Here is a 24,540-nt window from a genome sequence, read left to right as displayed (position 1 = left end):
ACTTAGTCAGCAAATTCTGCATAAACAGTTTTACCCCTATTGGTGTATGTGCACATACATACACACACACAGGTACCACCTATGCAGAAGATGGAGATATCTGAAAACTGGAAGCAAAACCAGAAATACATCAGTATGCAGAGGCACACCCAAAGCCAGTCATCTGACTGGCACTCCATGGATCCCCACAGCCTATTCCTCAAACTGTGCATCCTTGGATGAGATGGAACTTGACAAAGGTCCAAACTGTTTACAAATGCGTTCAAAAACACAAAAAGATATTTCACATCTCTAAAAGCTACTTAAATTCCTGCAATCGGCTCCACAGTTCAGGGTTGATGTGGAGCTTCTGTGGGAAGATCTGCCTTCCAGGCATAGGTAATGTATGTTCAATACACCAAAACAGTAAGAATCTTCTGTTCTAAAAGAAAAAACTCTAACTCTGGCAAGAGATCAAGGGGTATAAAGCATAATTCAAGACAGCTATGAAACACCAGACAGGGCCACAGCAGAAATAAGCAAATTTAACTTTGAGACTTCCAAATCAGTAGTACTGTTCAACAAACTCCTAGGTATTCTGCAAAAAGAACAAAATAAAAAGGTCAACAAAATGTAAATATTAAGTCTGTATTCCAGAAGAGTTCTCCTTACCTGCGTTAGTACTGAGCTGGCTATCCTGGGAACAGTTTTCATTGCCATCAGAGGTTGACTGTAGTGAAGAAGACGGCGCAGTTCTACTTCGTTTTTTGTTAGCTTTCCTTTCTGCTACCTGCCACTCTTCATCTTCATCCTCACTTTCACTCAAGTCATCAAACCCAAAGTACTTGATTTTGTAATTGGAACTCCCAGAACTTCTGGAGGCGCCTTCATCTCCCCCTCCCTCATCTTGATCATCAAACCCAAAAAACTCTAATTTGACATCCTTTTTGGATTTGGTATTGCTTGGTCGAAACCTGGTTGTAGTTTTTGTAGTAGCAATGTCTGCTTTTTTTCTTAAGCGTCCAGCTTCTCCCAGGTCAGTAGGGGCTGCTGTGGTAAATTCATCGATTCGTTCCATGGTATCCTGTATAGTAACATTACAAACTGACAAGCAAGATGGATGTAGAACAGTGTAGTCTCTAGTCCGTCCAACCGTCCCTCTAAAACTGGTCCCACTACTTAAAGAAACTTTTCTTGCTGGGTTCAGACCATCATTATTTGACTCACTGTTTGCTTTGGATAAAGACTGACTAGTGCCATCCATTAGCTTGTCAAAATTTGTTGCCCCCTGTGGTTTTGCTTTGTTGGATCGACAGTATGTCCTACAGTTGCTTGGCCTAGGAATAGTTTGCACAAGTTCTTCACTAATGGCTTCCTTTGGATTTTCAGTATCTTCTTTTTCACACTCCTCCTCCTTGCTCTTCATCTCTGAGAGATGTTCATTGTCAAAATCTAATATATACTCTCCAGTTCTGGTGTCTTCAGTTTCATCCTCCCATTCATACAAGTGAGTTCTTAATGGCCCCTTCGTCTGAGATGCTTCTGATAGAGAGTCTGCTGTTTTTCCGGTGTGGGAGTCCCAAGAATCAGGCAAGTCCTTGGCTTCAATGTTGTATCCAGAAGTGTCTGTAGTTTCGGCGTTGGTTTTGTTACTGTCTTCAGCATTCTCATAGGTGAGATGACTGTTCTTCTCATTATCTTCATTCAAATTCTGTATTTTATCTACAATAAAAAGATAAATTTATTACCAAAAGGCATCATTAAACAAAACATCACCCTTGCAGGCAACTTTGAAAACTCACGGTATAACAGCAAATACTCAGTGTTCAATAACAAAAAACATCAAATAGGTCCTTATGCTCCTGGTTTATACTTTTTAAGCATTCTAGTTTAAAATTTTTGGTATAATAAAATCATCTCACCATTTCTAGCAAACACATACACTAACCTGAAATAAGCATCACTTTGAAAACAAGTGCATCATGAAAAAAGACAATGGTAAACCCTAAATACAACCACTTATTTATCTATACAACCTATGTTAAAAAGGAGAAAGTCTGCAGAGAAATTTTCAGTGAAGTCAATCGCCATTCAATGTTTCACTTACATGTAACTTTAACTGAATAATTAGATAGAAAAAACGATTATAGAGCATTTTCTAATTAGATAAGAAAAAAAATACCTCCTTTACATAGGTTATAGGAGTCCTGTATTTTATTCTTATGTAAACATACCCCCCCCCAATCCTTGTTTACATCAAGCTATTGCAAATACACAAAAGTTTCAGAGTTTTGCAAAACAGATTTTTGTGTCTAATTTGTTTCAGATGCCCTACTTTAAGTACTTGTTCCTTTTGCATAGAACTTGAAATGAAGTTGGGTTTGCATGGCAAGGTTTTGGTAGCGGGGGGGCTACAGGGGTGGCTTCTGTGAGAAGCTGCCAGAAGCTTCCCCCATGTCCGACAGAGCCAACACCAGCCGGCTCCAAGAGGGCCCCACCGCTGGCCAGGGCCGAGCCCAGCAGTGACGGTGGCAGCGCCTGCGGGATCAGGTACTGAAGAAGGGCGGGAAAAACTGTGCAGCAGCAACTGCAGCCAGAGAGAGGAGGGAGAATATGTGAGAGAAACAACTCTGCAGACACCAAGGTCAGAGAAGAAGGAGGGGCAGGAGGTGCTCGTGGAGCAGAGCCTGCCCTGCAGCCCGTGGTGCAGCCCATGGTGTGGCAGGCTGTGTCCGACATCCACGGTGAGCAGATCTCCACCTGCAGCCCGGGGGGGACCCCACGCTGGAGCAGGTGGAGGCCTGAAGGAGGCTGTGACCCCGTGGGGAGCCCACGCTGGAGCAGGTTGGCTGGCAGGGCTTGTGACCCTGTAAGGGACCCACCCCAGGTCAGTCTGTTCCTGAAGGACTGCAGCCCATGGGAGGGACCCACGCTGGGGCAGAGGAAGATGTGTGAGGAGCCCTTCCCATGAGGAGGGAGGGAGACAAAGCATGTGATGAACTGACTGCAACCCCCATTCCCCATCCACCTGTGCTGCTGCAAGTAGAGAAACTGGGGGTGAAGTTGAGCCTGGGAAGAAGGGAGGGGTGGAGGGAAGCTGTTTTAAGATTTATTTCTCATTGTCCTACTCCGATTTGATTGGCAACAAATTGAGTTACTTTTCCCAAGCTGAGCCTGTTTTGCTCTTGACAGTAATTGGTGATTGATCTCTCCCTGTCCTTATCTCCACCCACAAGCCTTTGGTTATATTTTCTCTCCCCTGTCCTGCTGAGGAGAGGAGTGGTAGAGCAGCTTTGGTAGACACCTGGCATCCAGCCAGGCTCAACCCATCACAAGGTAACATCTAATACTGCAAGATACATTATAATCATCTACCGTAGTCAGGAAAGGGGATGCACGGGCAGGTTACAGCTGCTTCTTGAGACACCCCTGGTCTAAGAACTAGATACTAGTGAAGCATCACCAGAGTAGAAATGAAAATCAGCATGGTCCACAGAACCCATCAATGAAGTTAAGTACATTTGCTGAAAATTATCCTATAAATCACTAACACAGTCACAGTTTTAGTAGCTGTGCAGTTAAAGTAATCCACTAACATATCCGTACTAAAAACACTACACCCCCTGTTACAACTGTTATTTTATTTTGCTGCTTCAATTTAAAATAAAATAATAAAACTTCCAGAATAAATACAGAAAATGCAATTCTCACAAAAATTTTAAATTAAATCACTTCTGAAATACATGTTTTTACAATGAACTTCTACCGATCTGAAGAAGAACTGCTGCGAAAAGTTAAATCTTGCACTTCTCCAACCCATAGCCACATTTGCATTGTTTGCTGTCAATAAGAAGAAATTCCACTATAAGAAATCAATTTTTGTAAGATTTGCTTCCAGCTGACCAGGATCCACACAATAGTAATGCCAGGAAAGACAGTACTAAGTCTTCCATCTGCTGTCCTCTAAACTGGGAGGGAAACCATTCACTTTGGTTTCCCTGAACACCAGCAATAGCTCAGTGGATCTGGTACCAGAGTTTCACGAAGATTCCATTTCTACCTGCCATACTCTGTTGTTGCACCTCACATACACAAAGATATCCAGAAACACAGTGTGTTATTTCCTGGAAACAAGATGAGCAGAAATTTCTTTGAAATTTCTGAGACAGTATAACCAAATACAGGATCCAAGGTGTCTACCATTACTATCAACACTCTAATAACTGCCAGGGCCAGGAGAAGCAAGATAAGAAGTCTGACTGGAATGCAGAAGACCCTGACACATAGAAGAGTAGCACATAATGAGATAAACTGGAAAAACAGAAGCAACTGGGCCAGAGACAAGTAGAAAAAAAAAAAGAATTCTAAAAGAAAACATGCTTAGAAGACACAGGTGCAGAATGCAGTAATTCAAGAGGCTCCGTCAGCAGAATGCAACCCCTAAGGTTCAAATTTGTTAGGTAGCAAACGTTTCCTAAACTCATCAGTAAAATGAAGGCTCTAGCATCCTTTAGCACTAGTACTGACTGCATTAAACTTCATCAGCTACCATCTACCCAACCGGCACAGAAGTTTCATAGCACTGACCAAAAGGTTTCTATCTTCCTGATGAGGCAAGTGAGCATCGGCAACCTTAGAGGGACTTTTGTTCATTTGTTTTCAAAATAAAATGGAATCATCTAAATGCCATCCTTGCATATACAACTTAAAAAAGAACTTCAAGGTGCAAGCAGAAAATCTTAGTAAAGGAAATCACAACCAAGTCAAGATTTACAGGAAATTGGTTTAATCCTAGCTGGAATTCCTCAGGGAGACAAGACAAGTAATATCTCACAAACTGCATCTAAGTTTTCTGGGAGTCCAGCTGTGGTGTCTTAGAGGTTTACATACGCAGCTAGAAATAAAAAGCACTCTTCATAGAATATATGAAATGCAAAACTAAGTTCCCCTAAGAACATCAGTCCTAGACATCTCAGTGATGGAATCTTGTTTAATCTTTTCCAGTACCAATACGTTATATAAGAAACCTTGTTATTCCCATTTCAAATCTCATGCTTGTGATAATCTGAGAGGCTCAACCAAAATTAATCTTTCTGTTATCAAAGAAAGAGTTTGAAAGTGTACAATATGTTCCTCTTTCCTCCCATATGTTTAATATTATTGTGCAGCTGAAGACTATCATAATACTTAGGCTTGAAAACCAGCAAATTAATGTAAAAAATTTCCAGACTTTCTTGCTAAAATACACTATTTTGCAGCCTCAACACTACTGTTCCATGTTTGAGTGCATATTTCCTTAAATTAATGAAGTCTAAGCAACTTTTAAAATAAGTATATTTAAAATAGACCTGTCTTGCCTTACTAAATAATACTTTACTGAATTGTTAGGAAGTTTCAGTATGCGTATCTGGAAAGAGAATGGTTTTCCCATGCTAAGGAAGTTTGGGATTTTAAAGAGCCGCATTTCATACCAGGACCAAATCAAATCTCATCTCCCCAGGGGAGGAATAGAATACACGTGTGTGTATATGCACATTACAACCCGAGAGTCAAATAATTCAGGAATCTGTTTTGAGATCAAAAAAGATGAACCTCAATTTTACATTGTCTTAGCTTGAATCATTATCTCAGCTACAGTCTGTACTCTCAAGCAGAAAAGATGATCAACACATCAAGCCTGGAAAACAGATGGAAGAGGCTAAAGATATATAAAAATATGTATAGCTAGTACACATCTGTAGCATTGACTAAAAAATTAATGGAAAAAATTAACAAGGAGTCTGTCTCCAAAGACATGTTCATCAACTACTCTGAAAAAGCTTTTGTGTTTTGGTTTGGTTTCTTACACTCTGCTACTAGCACAATCACAGAAATCATGACTACTCTATAATACACACTTTCACATATGTTCTCTTAAAACTCTAGATTTTTAATATGCAAAAAGAAAGGATATTCAGGCAGCGCATATTTAAGTCTTTCACTTAAGATCACTTCATCTAAAGCGTACTCCCTGACTAATTCTGTTCATTCATCAGTTCTGAAGCAGCATTCAGCAGATGAAATCCCTTTACTTTTTCAGCCCCTTGCCAGGAATTTACTGTCAGTAACCAAGAGCTAAAGCCATCATCTACTAAATCTTTGTAAGAAAGATGATCTTTATGACACTTATACCAACTACCATGTCGCTTTTATTTTAAAAAGTTTTTCTAAAATGCATTAGGTATCTCACCAAGTAATAATAAATCCAAACAGATCACCAAAATTAACTCTTAATGAAAATATTAATTTTGATTATGTAGTTACATACACTGAAAAACTATTCTACAAGTTGTTCTAGAATATTTTAGAATGCGCTAAAATTAGCCTAACATTTGTAGGACTCTGAGCAAGCAACAGTCCCATCTAGTCGCCTGTGACCTATTAAGGGAACAAAACTTTCTACTCTCTTATTACAGCAGCCTCACTTGGACAAACTGAAGCATCAGTTGAGAGATGCATCATGACAGACGTAAAGAAGGATTCTTCTTATTTTCTCCATTTCAATTCTTCTGTACTTGCTGCGTGGAGGTTGTTACATTTCTTCTTCCCAGAATGGCTCCTATTCTCATCTCCAATTTCACGCTTACCCAACCTGCCTGCTCTTCTCGTGCTCATTCCCAACAGTCCCAAGTACAAAACCGAGGGAGCTGAGCTTGCTATTAATTCCTCAATGCCAGTCTCTACCACCTCTAAGAGAACCACCAAACACACTCAGGTACTTCAAGGCATTAGCACACCTGCATATTAGTACCATTTGATCAGACTGTGTTAAGACATTAGCACCATACATCTAGTCCTTCCAGCCTTGAATTCCTTGTTTCTCTTCATTTGTAGATGTGAATAAAATCACCTTCTCCTGTCAGCTCAGCTGCCTAATAAATAACAAATCAGTTCTACCCCAGTCAAATAGCTTTATCAATGCTTGGTTTACTAAACTTCCAAAAAATGATCTTAAAACCCGAACACTCATCATTAACAGCTCTTTCTGTACCACAGCAGCACTTCTTTTGCCTTTGTGTAAGTTATGCATCATTTTAGGTATGTGCATAAGCAACCTATAATTTTGATTTGTCTCTGAAAAGACCCCACAAGCATCAACAAAGTGTCGTATCTAATTTTTCACTCTCTGTTATTGATTTAATACAGCATACAAAGTTACTCTTGAACAGCAAGTAAGTGGCAGTTAACCCCCTCCATTTTGCACCTATCAGGCATCAAAAATTTTAAAACCACCCAGTACTTCTGAAGTCTTAGTAACTGCAGCAGGGAAGTTTTTCCATCTCCAATAATAAATAAGGTTGATGAAAAAGGTAACCAGCAAACCATGATACCACCATATAGAAAGTTTGGCTTTAAAACTGGATCATCATAACACGTAAGTGGAAAACTAAGCAGTGACATTTAGAGGAATACTTCCTCAAAGGATGCTTTGGCAAGCCACTGTTTTCATCTCATCAGTGGGTCAGCAGGTGTCAGACTGAAGCTTCTATACCTGAAATTACTGCAGATCACTTGCTAATTGCCCAAAGGTGTACAATACCAGCAATTTTTATAATCTTGATTTTTTAAATTACTATATTTATCTGTAATAACTATTGCAGCAGAAGCTAGCATGACTATAGAAAACATAACAGGTAGTTTTATTTGCAGATACAGAAAGCACAGAGAAAATGAACTAATTTTGAGTTATTAGATATTCTGTAGTTCAAAGAGGCATGCAATTTCCCCTCCCAATTTTAACTACAATTAGGCTCTTTGGTGCTCATATACCAGAATAAGTCTCCCAAGTAATTTCAGATGAGTAATAGCATGTAACTACATAATCCACCAGTGAATTCTGTTTTTTTCCAGGTAGTAGCACAATATTCCTAAGAACCGTAACAATCTTCTGTAATAATCATTATTTGTTTTCTGTTTAAATCTCTAGAACTTAATTACCAGAGCATAAGAGAACCAATCTAAATGACTGGGAGGTCTAAATGAAACGTTAACTGATCAAGGAAAACACCCACACATTTATACATACCTCTTGCTTTATCTTATGCTCTATGTCACTAGCAAGATAGGGATGTCTTAAGTATTGCTGATGAATAAAAAAAAAAAGGTCAAACTTCTACTCTTTCCCACCAAACACATTGAGATGTTTTCAGAGATGCACACAATGAAACCTCACAAAACTTTAAGTGATTATGATGAGCATTACCACAAGTAACCTTTCTAAGATGATCATTAGAGACAAAAATTCAAGTTCATACACTGGAAGATATTCGATTTATATAATAGCTTATACTCCTCTAGATATATAAAAACATTCAAACAGTGAATACGTAAGCAAGTTCTCAAAGTCCCACCACTCTTTCAGTACTAAACCTTCACTTTTCCAGTAACAAACCTTTAAATATTAAACAAATGCGTATCTAGACTTATTATATCATTTACACTAGATGGATAGAAAGAGAATGCTTTGTTCGTATCTTTAAAAAAAAAAGGTATTTAATATAAGCACTCACTTATTAGACAGAACAAATGCTATTCTATATATCCAACAAAACAGAAAATGCCTTGTGGCTACCACAAGTAGCCAGTGGGACTACCTCTTCCCTTTTCATTTTTAAGATCATGTACAAAAGGAAGAATTGAAATCTAGACTTTTTTTTCTAAGAGAAATTAAATTTCTTTAGAGATAAGACACCTACATCCTTCAGCTGGATACCCTTGATAATTTTGACATTAAGATGCCTCATATTCCAACTTTATTTTTTCGTTAGGCACCCATAACACATCTCACTCTTATTTTAAAAGGTTTTTCTTCTTAAGAAACTGTCTACCTAAAAATGCACTCTCAAATAGCCCTCAGAAGAATTAGTGTTTCTTCATTGTACTATATGAGAAAAGGAAGAAATATCTCCCTACCCACAAAACATTTTGTTTGATCACGGTAATAATAAAAGGCACTATAAAATTATAGACTTGAGATGGTGAGAGGTCTAAAAAAAAAAAAAATGCAAGGCTTTTAGAAACTGTAGGAATGAATTTTTTTTTTTTTTTTTTTTTTTTAAATTGTGTGCCAGTTTTTCCAGAGCAAGAGCCACACTAGACCAGTTAAGCAGTACCTCTGGTATTAATTCAAGCTGCCTTCTAGTGCAGGCAGTGAGCATAAAAAGGGGACTCTAAGGAATGTCTCTATTCACCTGGCTCAAAAAACTTCACTTCTGGATTGATGATGAAATATGAAAAAGAAATTGCTGGAAGAACTAATGAAGAGACCATATGGCAATTTATCTCCACACCTGGCTAAGTGATTCCAGTCACTTTATATTCTATACAAAATGGCTAAGAAATATAAGAGACAAATGCATAAAGGTTGTAAAAATAGAAAAATATGAGTAATTCTAAACCTGACCTTTGACTGTCCCCCACTGCTTGGAGTGGTGTGGAACACATTCATTACTTCTCTCACCTCTAGTAATGACAAGTACACATAAGGGAAGTTACCGGTACAAGCAACAGAGAGCTGTGACAGCCACTGACCAATATCACCTGTAAGTACAAGGCAGCTTTCTGTGAAACAAGTGAACGTGATCCCAGGACCAAGAAATAAGCAACGAGAGACCAAAAGGAACAGGCAAAAACCAGCTGCATTACCTATAGCAGCAACAGGCCAGCCGAGTCCGGAGTGGCCAGAAAAAGATGCCCAGTATGAGAAACAGTTCCATGAGCAATTAATGAAAAGTCTTCCTACTGGGGATTCTGAAAGGAGATACAGGTAGAGAATACTAGAAACTACCTGAAAGTACCTGCAGAGAAGAGAGGAGAAAGTAAATGTTGGGAGGCGTGGGGAGGAAGGCAAGAGCTTAAGAGGTTGCACAAGTGGTTCCAGGGACCTGAAGTGTTTTTCCAGATTTGCTATACATCTTGCCAGAGCTGGCTGGACAGCTTCACAAATTACTCAGAGAACTGTTTTCAGACAGCTCAAATTGCTATTTTCTCGTATCCTCACTGATGAGATACTAGAGTATTTACAGTAATGAAACTACACTGGTATGACTGACTGACCACCTAGCATTATACTTTTCACATCTGAGTATGCATTACAAAAACCAACCTCCTTCCTACTCAAGGTTCACCATAACAGCATTTACACAAACTTCATCAACATATGCTCCAGGCAGGGCCTAAAATCAGTAAGCAGGTTAATGCAGAACAGCAAAGCCATTAAGCCAAGTATTATCATTTCTCATAGGAGATTTAAAGTTTGACAGAGCCTACTTACTACAAGAAGAGAAGAGATAACACACTCTCCATCAACTATCAAAGCTGTGGGAGTTAATAATTTCATACCTTGATCCTTAGGGTACAGAATATACCAAGATGGAATACAAAACAAAGGGAAGGGAAAAAATCCTCTTGGAAACCAAATTCTCTTCTTAGCGAAAAAAAAAAAACAAAAACAAACAAACAAAAAAAAAAAAAAACAAAAAAAAAAAAAAAAAACAAAAAAAAAAAACAAAACAAAACAAAAAAACCCAAACAACCGAACAAACAAACAAAAACATAATCCAAACCACCATCAAGAAATGTATCCTCCAGCTTAGTCCCCATTTCAATTTCATTTCATCCATTTAACTTATAGGACTAAGTTGCTTGGCTCTAAGTCTGAAAACATCATTTTCAGTGCCATAGAAGTCAAACCATCATTAACAGTCTAACACTAATTGTCTAAAGTCAAACATTACACGCTTAACAAATCAGAGTTGCAGAACCTTATTTGCTATTTTTACTTCACTTGGAGCACAGAGCAGTTTCTTCGTCTGTGAGAACAATGTCTCAATGTAAATTTGTGTCCTGAACAGATCTGGGGCTCACAGAACAAAGCAAGCTCATTGCCCCACAACTCAACCACCAGCCCTCACAGCATCCTCAACACCAACCTGTCTGACTGGGCAGGAGACAGCACACGCTGCAGATCATGCACAGCAACTTGTGCTGGCAAACCAGCTTGCTGATGACTTCTCAAACGGATTAGGGATCCAGTCATAACCACGTTTTCCTTACCAGCATGCAGACAAGACAAGTAAGGAAACAGATAAACCAACTGAATTCAGTTTTTCACTCCCCCATTTTTCATGACACTTGAAATACCACTCTATCTTCGAAATCTCTATCACTCAAAGTTTGATCAAAACTGGTTAACAAGTACAAATGTTACTAGGAAATTGAAGAAAACAAAAGGACAGTCAATATTAGCTCTGGTATGCTAAAACAACGTGCTACGTTGTCAAAATATTATCACATATGCAAAGTAAATGTTCATTTCTTCTAATTATTTATGGAAGAGTTGTCAGTATTTAATGTTAGCCATACTAACTTGAACTTCAGGTTAGTTTACTCTCATTTCTATCAATTCTTGATGAATGCTAACCAAAGCATGCCTCAAGCTACAAATAAAAGACATTATTTCCTTCTATAGCTTTTCTGGCATGAGACTTTATGCTCCTTCGTTGCTGTGTAACTAGATGTAGAAGCCTTCATTTTAATACCAAAAGGAGCATGACTGAATTATTATACACAGAAACAAATCTACAAATTTAAACTAGGTTTCTTTTAGTATTAGCCACACAAATCGACAGATTTCAACACAAATGTATAAAGAATATTAAAGTTAATCAGAAGCAACTACATCTTTTAAAGAGTAGGCAGGTGGCATGATGTCAGTTTTGTATTCCTCCATTTCTCTTCAGACACCTGACTATCAAGACAGATGTAAAAAATAACAAAACACTAAGGAAGAGAAGGCAGTAAGATTAAAAAAAAAAAAAAAGTGTATTCAGATTCAGCAAGCTACCAAAGGCACATACATTAACAGGCTACAGCTCATGAACAGACCACTGACACAGGATGTAGGAAACAGTTTGCTAAGCTCATTATGAGCTGCAGCTCTGCCTGATGTTCCTGAACACTCAGAAACATTTATTACAGCTCCATTACACCATCACCAGTGTTCCCAAGCATAAAGCTACATCACTTTACAACTCGAAGCTGACCAAGCTAAAGGAAAAGATGAATCTTTACCAGGTGCTTGTATCACATTCCTCATTTCTGGGAAGAGAGCCCAAATGAAACATACGCAGAGTGTCTTCTCTGGTTTGGACAGAAAACCAGCAACTGCAGAGAAGCCATGCTTTTCTTCAAATAAGAAAACTAATTGCATTACAGTTTCTCTCTTCTACTGTACATTGGAAATTAAATGTTTTGGTTGGTAAGGAGAAAAGGTTACAGATTAAACTCCTTTGATTCATTTTCTGCTTGTGACTGAACAGCTGGGAAACACAGAAAAAAGCTTATGGATATAAAATACACAATTCTAAGAAATGGGCAAAATTTATTTAGATCCATCATTATCCATTGATGCCCATAAGATCTCTAAAAGCAGTGCCTCTTGGCAGGCATAAACAGAAGATAAGAAGCGTAAAAGCCTCAGAAGATTAGACTCTCAAGACCAGTTTCATGGTTGACAATCACTAAAATAGCTAAAATTACAGAACCACCACATCCATAGCTAGGATTACAAATTCTCAAGTAATTCTGGTTCTTTACTCTCTTTGAATCAAAATGAGTTCCCAACAAGTTCACATGCAAGTTGGATAGACACTGCCTCTTTGCAAATGTTTTAAGTGGCATCTTCTTTTACAGGAGAATTCCACAGAAAACCCTCAAGTGATGAGATTTAATTTACTGCCATCACAGAACTATTTTCCTTAAGAATAGTTTGCTTTTCTTGTTTCCTTTCCAGCACCCTGAATAGCAAAATTCCATAGCAATTCATATGGAAAGTTTGACTTTATTGCTTAAATCTATGTACAAAACAAGTTCCCAATCACATTATATTATTTCAGTTAGAGTAGCTATTCTTCTAAACATATAGCTTGTGAGGTGGAAGACACCTTTTCTTCTCCCAAATTGCCTTGATGCAGCTTTTCAGTTTGGTAACACAGTGTTCTGCATCTCTAATAACCCATCATTTTCATTCCATGAACCTAATAGATTTTCACATTTTCAGAACATGAACTGTTACGCTGCTGCTAGCACAACACCCAACCATGCTGCAGCTCCACCCCATGCAAGGCTGAACCCTAACCACTGCATTATTGCTCCTCTTCACGGACCCCTGATTAAGCTATAAGAAGTAATTCCTCAGACTTTTTACCACCAGAAAATATGCTACCAGCAGGCATTCTGAAAGATTGTCTTATGCTGGTGCAAAAATACATCCTGTCAGCCAGCATAGAGAGTTTTTTTAAATCCTTGCATTTCAATGGAAATGGAAGCCTTTCACAGGGGTGCGGGCTGACAGGACCACCTTTCCTCTCGTGCACAAAATAGTCAGAGCTAATCACCCGCCTCTATCTCAGGCACAATTTTCAATGGTATGAGAAGATGTTGTTTTTTGAAATAACCATCCAGGTGCTCTTCTCCTCTTCTACTTCTGCAGCCTGCAAGCATTAGATATTCTGCCTGATCACCGACCTTTCATTGTATCTTAAGTCACTGCATATCTCAATACCAACTCCACACCAATCTATAAACACACACCTGGCCAAACCACACATAGTGACATGTTCAACACAACTGCCTTCCCAGTAAACAGTGCAGGAGAGAAACACCAAATCTCAAAATTACTAATTTACTCCTTCGTTACTGAAGACATTTCCTCCTCTATTTAAAATATAGTTAAAAATTTACCTAGGTTGCTTGTCACCAGCTACATCCAGTCTCCCAATTTCTACCAAATTAAAGGCCTATAACCTCCCGTGCATTACAACCCTTTTTGTCTTCCCAGGTAAGTACTTTTGTCCAAGTTGCACCTACAGTCTTACAGCTTGTCTTTCACAGCTGGAATAACTGCAACTCCTCCTTCACTCTTTCTCATCTTGCTTAAAACTCTTCTACAACATTCTGAAAACCTCATTTATAGTCTGTTTTTCTTCTGGTGATTATATACTCACAAGACAAACACAATTTTTTTTTAACCTTGCCTCACATCTGTATCTATCCACATTCATAGCAAAATAAATTATAATTGACTCTACAGACACTGATATTATGTAAATACCCAACATACCACACAGCATGTTATCAATGCCCACACCCAACTCGCATGCAAAGTCCACAACGATCTCAAATGAAGGACACAGTGAAGTTTTAGTAAAGAGCTAAAACCCCTTCCTACAGAAAGGAAACTACTTTTTCTCTTCCAGCAAAGAATTAAGCTTTGAAGAACTCTACAATGCCACAAGCAAAAATATTTGATTGGAAATCTAAAAATAAAATGGTTCTGAAGAGATGAGAAATTGTGCAACATGAAATCCAATGGTCAGAAGAGCTGCTGCACACTGTAACACAAGAGGTGCCAGAGTCTGAACTAGCGGTATCATGTATTCCCCTCTGATGCAAAGTCAGTAAAACAGACACATTCTTCCTTGCTGGTAGCTCAGAAGGGCATCTTTGCTTAGAGCAGCAGGAGAAAGCTGATCCAGCTGGGAAAACAAGACAAAGTGTCACGGGTAAGACAAGGGGCTGGCACATGGCAAAAAAGCTTGTTTTCACCCAACTTTATAGTGTGAGCCCTTATGAAAAAAGTATTAAAGTGTATTATAACATAGCAGCACTAATAACTGTCATAGCAAATATATCCTTAGGCTAAGTCAGTCAGAATTCAGACACTACTCAAATATGTTGAATCCTTTTACTGAATACAGTAGCAGTTTAAGAGAAATTATGAACTAAGTTTGAACTTGAAAAGCATTTTCCATAGAGTTAATAAGATCTCAGCAGTTTGAACCCAAAATGGCTTCCTCACCAACTGTTTTCTGCTTTCCTGCAAGCTTTGGCCTGCTTAAGAGGTATGCACATTAACAAGTTTTTTTTCTTAGAACCACAGAATCCTTTAGGTCAGAAGAGACCTTTCAGATAATCAAATCCAACCATTAAGCGAGCACAGCCAAGTCCACCACTAAATCATGCCCCTAAGTGCCACATCTATGTGTCTTTTAAATACCTCCCAGGATGGTGATTCAACCACTTCCTTTGGCAGCCTGTTCCAATCCTTGACAACCCTTTCAGTGAAGAAATTTTTCCTAATATCCAAGCTAAACCTCCCAAGTGCAACTTGAGGCCGTTCCCTCTTGTCCTATCGCTTATGACTTGGGAGAGACACTGACCAACTGTTTTGAATGCAAAGTTATTTCAACTTTTTGAACATGAAAGAAGCAGCAGTTTAAAGTTTGACCTGTTAAAAACTAACTGTACATTGTACAAATCCATAAAGAAACAATGATTTTTAAAGTATGGATTACAAAAAAGGTATTGAGAATCTCACTGTTGTTGGGAAAAAAAGAGGAAAAACTGAGAGAAAAAAAGTTTTGTGTGCTCTGTACATGGTCATACATATTATGCATTTCCCTTTCATTAGGAAAAACAGGTTGAAGAAATCAGAAGATTCCTCCCTAAATAGAATCACAGAATGGTTTGGGTTGAAAGAGACCTTAAAGATCACCTAGTCCCACCCCACGTGCCATGGGCATGCTCCCAGCCCCGTCCAACCTGGCCTTGAACCCTTCCAGGGAGGGGGCAGCCACAGCTGCTCTGGGCACCCTGGGCCAGTGTCTCACCACCCACACAGGGAAGAATTTCTTCCTCATATCTAATCTAAATCTACAGTCTTTCAGTTTGGAAACGTTAGCCCTCATCCTATCCCCACACCCTCTGATAAAGAGTCCCTCCCCACCTTTCCTGTCCCTCCTTTAAACACTGGGAAGCCGCTCGAAGGTCTCCCCGGAGCCTTCTCTTCTCCAGGCTGAACCCCCCAACTCTCTCAGCCCGGCCTCCCAGGGGAGGTGCTTCAGCCCCCCCCGAACCATCTTCAATACTGGGGTCTTTTTTCTGTATTGCTATGTTAGCAAACCAGTATAAATATTGACATTTAAACAGAATTTCAGACTACTGAAAAACATCCAAGGGAAAACCCAACACCAAATCTTCAAATACATACCACAGTAATACCAAAGGAAAAAACATTTGAGAAGAGTTATCACACTAGTTTGAAGTTGGGCTACTGACACAGCAAAAAAAAAAAAAAAAAATCAGCATGTAAGGGGAGAAGGGATATCTTAAAAAGGGGGAAACATAACAAAAACAACTGAAGAAGAGAGGACTTGTGGGAAAACCCCAGCTATCTATATAGCCAGCATAACTACAGCCTTCTAAACAAACCTGAAGTTCTACAGGCACATATATGTTCTGGTAGACCTTTCCCCTTCTCTATCAGTTTCTTAATGCTTTGAACCAGCCGGAACACAACTGACTTTCTTTTTAATCATGGTTGCTGCCAGCCATTTCCTAAGACAGTCAAATGCTCAGATGTCATTCAGTTTCCCCCAACTTTCTGCTCCATTTTTGAACAGAAAATTACTAAACTGAAATTCTTCCTCAAGAATTAAATAAACTGTACTGAATCACTCCGCAGAAGAAGAAAGATTACTCGGACCTAACTATTATCTTAAATGTCCACCTCGTCGTTAAACAATAGAAGCTCTAAAACAATTTGAAAGGAATACCCTGGCAAAACTTCTTGTCAAATGCAATTATGTAAGAAACTTGCATTTGAGAAGTTGAAACTTAACTCTAAAGATAGGGCTTCCCCACCCACATAATCAGGATGCAGAGGCTTTGCAGACACATTCACTAAGGTACTATCAGGATCATCTGTCGGGAACAGACCTGGTGACTTGAACTATCTTCTTTTCAGGGCAATCATCTTCTGCAAATGACTATTCACTCAGTATGCTTTTCAAGAAACTAAAAGCAACTAAATTCTGCATATTGGATCATGAAATAGTTAAGCACAGTTGTACCCCTTCACTCCTGCACTGCATAAGCACAAGTTATTAGGAAGGATTGTGTTTGCCTTTTTGATTTGCTGCCGATATGTTAATGAGCCCTAAGCAAAAAATGAAGCCATTAAGAACTATCAAGAAATACCAAAAAAATGAATAGCAGACAAGAGGTAAATGTTCCCTTACAGCACCAAGATCAAAACTACTTCCAGAACAGAGACTTGTTTGAATACCAGTACACAGTAACAGACAACAAGATGCAGATTTTCAGAATTACTCTAAATATTAAGGGGGGAAAAAATAAAATGCAAGTATCACAAACACTTTACATGTAATAATTTGTCCTTTTAATCTTAAATAGCTTCAAAGGACACTGCAGAGACAATAATCGCAAAATCTGTACTTGGCATCACAACACAGCAGAAAGGGATACTACTCCTACACTGCTCTGTATTTTGGAAAGACATTTTAAGCCATTCTATTTTCTACTTCTCCCCAGCAAGCAAAATATATTTTCAAGAAATAAACTCATAGGCTTTAAAACAAATCAGACTTCATCCATGCCCAATTAAAATACTTCTTGGTTAAATGCATCATTAAATACCTAATATTTTAACTTAGAATTAATGTAAATAAGTAATATTATTTTGTAGTCCAGAAACAAGAGCATGAGGTGTGCAAAGATGAGACCCACCATCCAACCACCTGAGACATCTCTCCACCCAAGTGCCTTCTCTGATAACATCTTGGACTAGAGCCTCCAAAGGCTTGAGGTACAGAGCTCAGCACTGTGGCACACAAGTGAAAGACAGTAGGTGGTCACAACATCCCGAATCAAAACAGAAACTCGCACACGAGAATGCCAGTAGTATTTCCCTACACTGAATTAGCCAGAGTAGAAAAAGTAGTCACTCAATTTGAAACTAATATAATTATGAAAACTCATCAGGCTTCAACTTTAATTTTCATCTGAAAAGTCATACTACGCTAATTTCAACACACAAGCTGACAAATATTCTAAGAACAAAGTTATTAGGAACTTTTTAAAACTAGTACCTCACAATTTGCTCTGCAAGGCTGCAAGTGGTTTTATATTAAAGCTCGTGTGCAGTTGAATTTAGTGTGAAACACTTTTTGGGTTTATGCCTTACAGAATAAGCTTAATAGTTAAAAAACAAACAAACAAAAACCCACCAAGGCGTTTCAGAAATCCACGTAAGTACTGCTCTGCAGGTTTTTACCTTATCCTACTGTAAGACTCTCATTAAAAAGCCTCACCTTCTAAGTTGTTGTGTTTATCCTTTACATGAATTACCGTATTTCTCCAATGACATGACTTACTTTCTAGATACAAAGTCCTCCTACCTTAACAAAAGTGACCTAACAGTAACTACTAATACTGAATATTCTTTTGCTATTTCTAATTTACCTGAACTCCTACTACCTGTAAATTACCTGTTATGTACAGGATGACTCATGAACATTCTTCTGACAGTATTAAATGTTGATCAAGCAACATTAGGGTAAGATTATGAGAAGCTTTCCATATTAAGAGCTTTTCAAAGACTTTAAACTGAGATTGCTACAAACACTAGCTGAAGGCTATTCAAAAAGAAAAAAACAAAAACAAAAACAAACAAACAAAAAAAAAAGAGACCAGTAAGTCACATCATTTAAAATAAAAGATACACACTCTCAACTGTGTTAAAGTTACACAACTATTAAAACAACCAAACAATAGACTGCTTTTTAAAACCAAACATGAGTTAAAATTAACTGACATGGGATCACCTTTATTTTCATGTCCAAAGAAACAGACATGGAGGCAGGATAACACATTTGGAGCAGAATTAGCAGGCTCAACCATAGCTCTCTGCTTGCCCATAGTCATGTTAAGTCACAGTTTTCACCTTACTCTAATTCTTAACCTTATTTCACCTAGGTTAAGAATTCAGATACAATGATGCCACATGCTATCAGGAAGTCTTGAGACCTTAATTCATGTATTGTGTAGCCAGTATCAAGGCAAGGACTAGCAAATTGCACTTAGAACAAGTTAACACGCACTTTCAGGAACATCAGTACCAATACAGCCTAGTTTCCTACACTGAGAGATGCACCATTGTATATAGGTTAAGGTGAGCTCACACTGGGAATAAGAATACTGTTCTATCTGGTTGCCTTCCCCCCTCCTCCTCCTCCTTCCTGCCCTTTTCGGGAATAGTAGAGCTTGCTGTCTCAAGGATCTATTAGCCCTCTGAATAAACCTGGTTGAACCTGGTGGAGTTCAAGAGTCACCAGGAAGGGGAAAACGATTACTGGGAGGGTGCGGTCACATAAGCAGTATAAGTACATACACTCTACCTTAGGAGACCACACTACAAGAAACAGCCTTTTTAATGATCCTCAGTTTTTCTCCCCCAAGTTCCCTTATCTCCCACACCCCCCACCCCCAAATCAGTCAAATTAACTCTCTCCTGTTCTGAAAGATAGCCTCATACCATCAAAATGTGTTTAACAGTGAATATAACAAAGATGCCTTTGAAGTATCTACATTTACATTGGCCAACTGTACCACTATCTCTAATTGCTCAATGCTCTGAGTGACATACTCAGAGACAATTTTTATTTATTTTGGATCAGTCTACACTCAAGAATAATAGCTGCTTAAACCGTCCAAGTTTCATTTACAGTAACTGTCCAAAATAAACACTATCACCAAATCTACAGTCTCGGTTTCCTTAACCTTTTTTAAAGGCCCTCCTAGGATGTTTTGGAAAGATTCATTCTCAGTTTAATTTCTCAAAAAAAGCTATGAAATGCGTTTTTAATCTTTGTTTGACTGGGTGCAAACAGAATATAGCAGATTCTGAAAGAACAGTCTTATCAGATCAAGATCCACCTTGTCCTTCGCTACTTCTGCCTGAATTGCAGTCAGTAACAAATACTTCAGGAAAGCATGCAATAACAGAATGCCCTCAGTAAGCTCTTGTTTAAGTAACCTCTCCCTCTGCATCCACACCACCACCACCACACTCAACTGCCACTGATGGACCTGCCCACCAAGATTCTGCAGCATCCTTCCTTTTAGAGCTATAGATATATATACAGTATTGTCTAACAAGGAGTTCTGAAATTTAAATACGCATCAAATTAAAAAGTTTTTCTGCACTAAATATTGTATTTTATTATTTTCCACAATATTGGAACCTGAAAGCACCAATGAAACCACTGAAGTCTGGGCCTTCCGTGCACTATGAGTTTTGAGAGCTCTATCACATTTTCTCCCCACAGCTCTCGTTACCTTTCCAACTTGAAAAATACTCTTCTAACAAAGCTTTTCTACATGGAAACTATTTCACTGTAAAACCTGCTCTGCTACAATCCCTCATTAAAAATCAAGGAAATTCATTACTATTTCTTCTCCTTATAAATATTGGGAATTAATCTATTCTATCTTCTATGAAAACTATATTCAACCTTATCAAAACGTAAGCTGTATTTCCAGACTGAAGGTGCATACTTACAGATAAACGAACTGCAGAAAACCATATGAAAACAATAAACATTTCAGTAGCAAAAGTAAGAGCAAGATCAAAAGACAACTACAGGTCCCACCAATGTGTCTGTCAAACTACAGTTCAAATCAACATTTCTTGATTTTCTTGTACTGAATCACTAACCAAATTATCTTGCAAATAACTGAGCTATGCGCATCTTCCACTATTCGGTACCTTCCTGTCCACTGTATCACAACTGAACAAGTCCACCGAGATTTCTGATCCTAGGGTTAACTATATCTGAGAATTCAAAGCTACGTAAGTTTTCCTCATGAAAGTTGATTATGATAACCCAGAGCAAGTCAGAAGGTTTCACCTTCATCAAGGTTCATCTTACGTGATCTTCTACTCAATTTTTGAAGCTGCAGTTGAATCAGCCCATTATATGAAAACTTCTAATGAGATATAACAACATCTGATCTTGTCTAGGAATGACCCGAACAAAATTACAGTGACGTTCAACCCCACAGCATTTGTGAATTCCCACTCAAAAGTATTAAGATACCTTACACTTCAAAGCCTAAAAACAGCCCCTAAAAGAAGTCTGACAGAATTCTGTTTCACAGGTCTGAAACTTTTTACATACACATTGATAAAGCTATGCCAATAAAAAATATATATATGTACACCTTTATGCAACTAAAGTTCAGAAAATTACTTTTTCTATCCAAATAATTAAATAAGGCAGGTTGTAAGATCTGTCTGCACCTGCATGGTAGTAACCATGTGCCTACACCAAATTAAAGCCAGCAACTTAAGAATAAAGCTTTCAATTATTCTCATCTCATTACTCTTCAAAATACTACGTTTTAAAAAAAACAAACAAAAAAAAAAAAAAACAAAAAAACAACAAACAACACACAAATGCACTGAGCTCGGAACAAATTTTAGCAAAGTAAGATTATTATCCCATTCTAGTCAAGGCGGACAAACACACTATGTTGAAACTAAAGCACTGTATCTCCAAATTTGCAGACATAAGGATTGGTGTGCCAAGGATCCCAGACCAACGTGTAAGATGCGGAATGCTTCCTGGTGTTTTCAGTTAAATCCTGTATCCTTTACAATTTCTTACAATTAAGAATTAACTGCCCCACAGTTTTTGTAGAACATTTAACCAACTCCTGAAAACACAAAGTCTAAACATAGATTAGTAAAAATCAGAGGATAACAGAACTATCTGGACAGCTGAGTAAACGTACCTGCAGCTGCAAGTTTAGTACCGCTGCCTTTGCATTCTCCATCTTCCACGTTTTTGCTTGTGCTCTTTTCTTTTAAGAGAGGAACAGTATTGTCAAAAGATATGCACTTGCTGGATGCAACATTTTCTCCACTGTCTGGCTGACTAATTCTGCTGTTTGCTTCAAGTAGAGGAGTGAAGTCCTCAGACTGTGCAGCTTCACCGGGTTCCAGCTGAGAGGAGCTTTTAGCCTGTGACACATTCTTTGAAGACACAGGAAGAGATTCTTCGTCACTGTCAAATCCAAATGGATCCTCTGTTACCTCATCTTCAACTTTTGGTTTTTTAGGAACTTCAGAGATATCTGGTTTGACACTGGGCCTCTTCTGTCCTAATTTGGCCATGAAGGTGGTTTCTCCCCATTTTGTACTAAGGGTGGTCCGTTTGTTGGAAAATACTTCGTCAAACTTGGAACTGCCGTTTCCCCCTTTCCGGCTGTAGGTCTTTCCAAATCGGGATGTCATTTTGGCTCCTGTTTCATATTCTCTGTTAGAAAATAAACAAGAAACATAAATTCACCAACTTTTTAGCACAAGTAACTGTACTTTCATCCTTTATTGGGCCTACAAGCACCAGGCATGTGTACTTCACATGAGCAACAAACACATCATCTGCTTCTTTCTAGACACTCATTTACACGTGTATGTCATTATGTCAAAAGTTTCTGCAGTAAGTAATGTATCTACCAACTTAACTCAAAACTCAGTTAATTGCACATTTATAAAACAATGGCACAATGGATCCTTAAGAAAAATCTGCTATGAATACATGATTTTTGGTATTGCTTTGCTCTAATTTTATATTTTCAAGTATAGATGGCACTGCTTTCATGAAACATCAGCAGAACACTAAACAATATTTTCACCACATCTGAACACACAGCTCTCTGCTAGAGTCCAATTACACAGTACGGCTTTAAAAAGACTCTCTGTAGTTGGACAAAAAGAACTGTCAGCGTATTTCAAGTTGCTATAGATATTTTAAATACTAATTAATCACAACTAACGATGACAACTTCACCCCATGTTCTACTCGCACACTCAAGACTTACTTAGCAAGCAGCACACCATTTGGCACTATGATGTGCTTTACGCCATCTGCACGGTCATGGTCAAGATCGGTGCACTGCAATCCCCCATGAGTAAATCTGACTGATGAAGGGACGGGAACGAGGAGATGCTTTTCAATCCATTTCTAGGTACATGGAGGACAACTTATGCAGCCCAGCATAAACCACAACTGTTTACAGGCTGCTACAACTGCAGTCCGATTCAGTTTGCCCTCGCAAAAGAATAAATTTTAAATATGAGCCGATTAAACAGGAACACATTTAAACAGTTCCCTGCACATGTTCTATTCCTACTTTTGCTTAACTCAAGAAAGAAGACAGACCGCTTTGTTTCTTTTTCCCAAAACAAATACTTCAACTACTGGACAAATGACAACCTAAAAACAAAATGATCATATCTGTTTTGTAAACCAGCATTTCTCTCCCTCTTTTTTTTTTTTTTTGGCCCAATCATGAATACTAAATCGGAATTCTTTATAGTCAGTCTGAATCTAATCAAGTCCATCTTTCTCTCTGAAATTACTCTCCATACTGGAAAAAAAGTCTGTTAAAAAAGGGAGGCATTTACTTAAGCTACAGAATGAAAGAAACCCAATTTTTAAAGCATCCACTGCCTTTGTATATAGTAAAGTACATGAAAAACAGCATTTAAAATCATCATTAATAAACTTATCACATGACCTCTTTGTTCGAGACAACTGTTTTTATTATTACTCCCCTGAATGCATGGTATACTGTCCTTCCATATTTTAGTTTTCATCTTGACACTCACAGTTTCTCAACCTGAGGTGGTAGACTAGCTTCTGCCAAAATCGCCAGACTGTTTTCCAGAAACGTCATTCTATCACTTCGCTCTAGCAAGACTGTCTCACTAATAATAGTCTCCCTTTATCAGACCAGGCTAACCTTCACCCATCGTATGAACCGAGCAATTCATTGGGTCAACTATGTTTGAGCAAATTTTAAGTGAATTAAAAGTATCACATTTGAACTTCGTAAGTTTACCACACAGACGGTGTTGTGATGCAGAACAGCTCCACGAACAACCACTTCGGGAAACACTCTTCTCCCTAGCAGTCTAGCAGATGGATGGTGAAGGCATGTGCTTATCTACTGACCAGAATTCTGCTGTGAAACACCATTCTGTAGACTGCTTCTGGTCAACTCCTAGTAGATGGGAGTCTTTGACCCCATTTCCACCCTCTTTCCGCCGGCCCAGTGTCATCAGCCTACTCTGTGCTGCTCCACAAGTTTATCTTTGCCAAACTTTTTTTTTTTTTCTTCCTCTGAAGTGAGTAGCTCTAATTTCCTATTTTCCATCCAAGAGCGAAACTAAAACTTCCCCACATACTTTAGGAAATAAACAGAAAAACAGATACAACTTACTACTTATTTTGCTGATGATTGAAAATACTTGTAACAGTAATCGAAGTATTTTATAACAGAAAGGTCAGTTTTTAGAGCTACAGAAACTGAAGTGAAATATTTATTAACACCTTAGTTTCTATACTACTCTTACAGAAAAAAAAAAGTCACTTCACTCACCACCAGCACATTTTCCTCCCCTAAACCCTGACTTAAGTAGGTATTTCCAACACTATATTTCCAGCATCTGCAAAAATAACAGCAGATTTAAACTATGACTTGTGGCTTGCAGTTTTAAAGAGAAGATGCCTGTAAACAAGAGGACTTCATTTTCAGAAAGTAGAGCCCTTCAATCTACATTTTACTATTTATAAGTTTAAAAATTAAGACTGT

At 38.3% G+C, this 24,540-nt stretch overlaps 1 protein-coding gene across 6 annotated transcripts in view; it reads right to left on the bottom strand.

Annotated features, from left to right (window-relative positions):
- The window catches only part of WAPL (WAPL cohesin release factor), a 75,339-nt gene that overhangs the window by 48,872 nt on the left and 1,927 nt on the right, over nucleotides 1-24,540 (bottom strand). For 5 of the 6 annotated variants that reach the window (XM_032994116.2, XM_042794465.1, XM_032994117.2 and 2 more), the window contains 2 exons: nucleotides 21,676-22,199; nucleotides 652-1,701 (listed from right to left, as the gene is read on the bottom strand). In XM_032994116.2, the coding sequence (XP_032850007.1) occupies nucleotides 652-1,701; nucleotides 21,676-22,177 (1,552 nt within the window). In that variant the 5' untranslated portion in view covers nucleotides 22,178-22,199. Of the gene's footprint in view, nucleotides 1-651; nucleotides 1,702-21,675; nucleotides 22,200-22,764; nucleotides 23,317-24,540 lie in introns of those variants that run through there. The other variant, XM_032994118.2, reaches the window with a different exon arrangement.

This window comes from Tyto alba, unplaced genomic scaffold (genome assembly GCF_018691265.1).
Source record: "Tyto alba isolate M040663 unplaced genomic scaffold, T.alba_DEE_v4.0 Super-Scaffold_1, whole genome shotgun sequence".
Classification (NCBI taxonomy): domain Eukaryota; kingdom Metazoa; phylum Chordata; class Aves; order Strigiformes; family Tytonidae; genus Tyto; species Tyto alba.
Note: the sequence above shows the minus strand (reverse complement) of the source record. Positions and strands in the feature narration are given on the sequence as shown.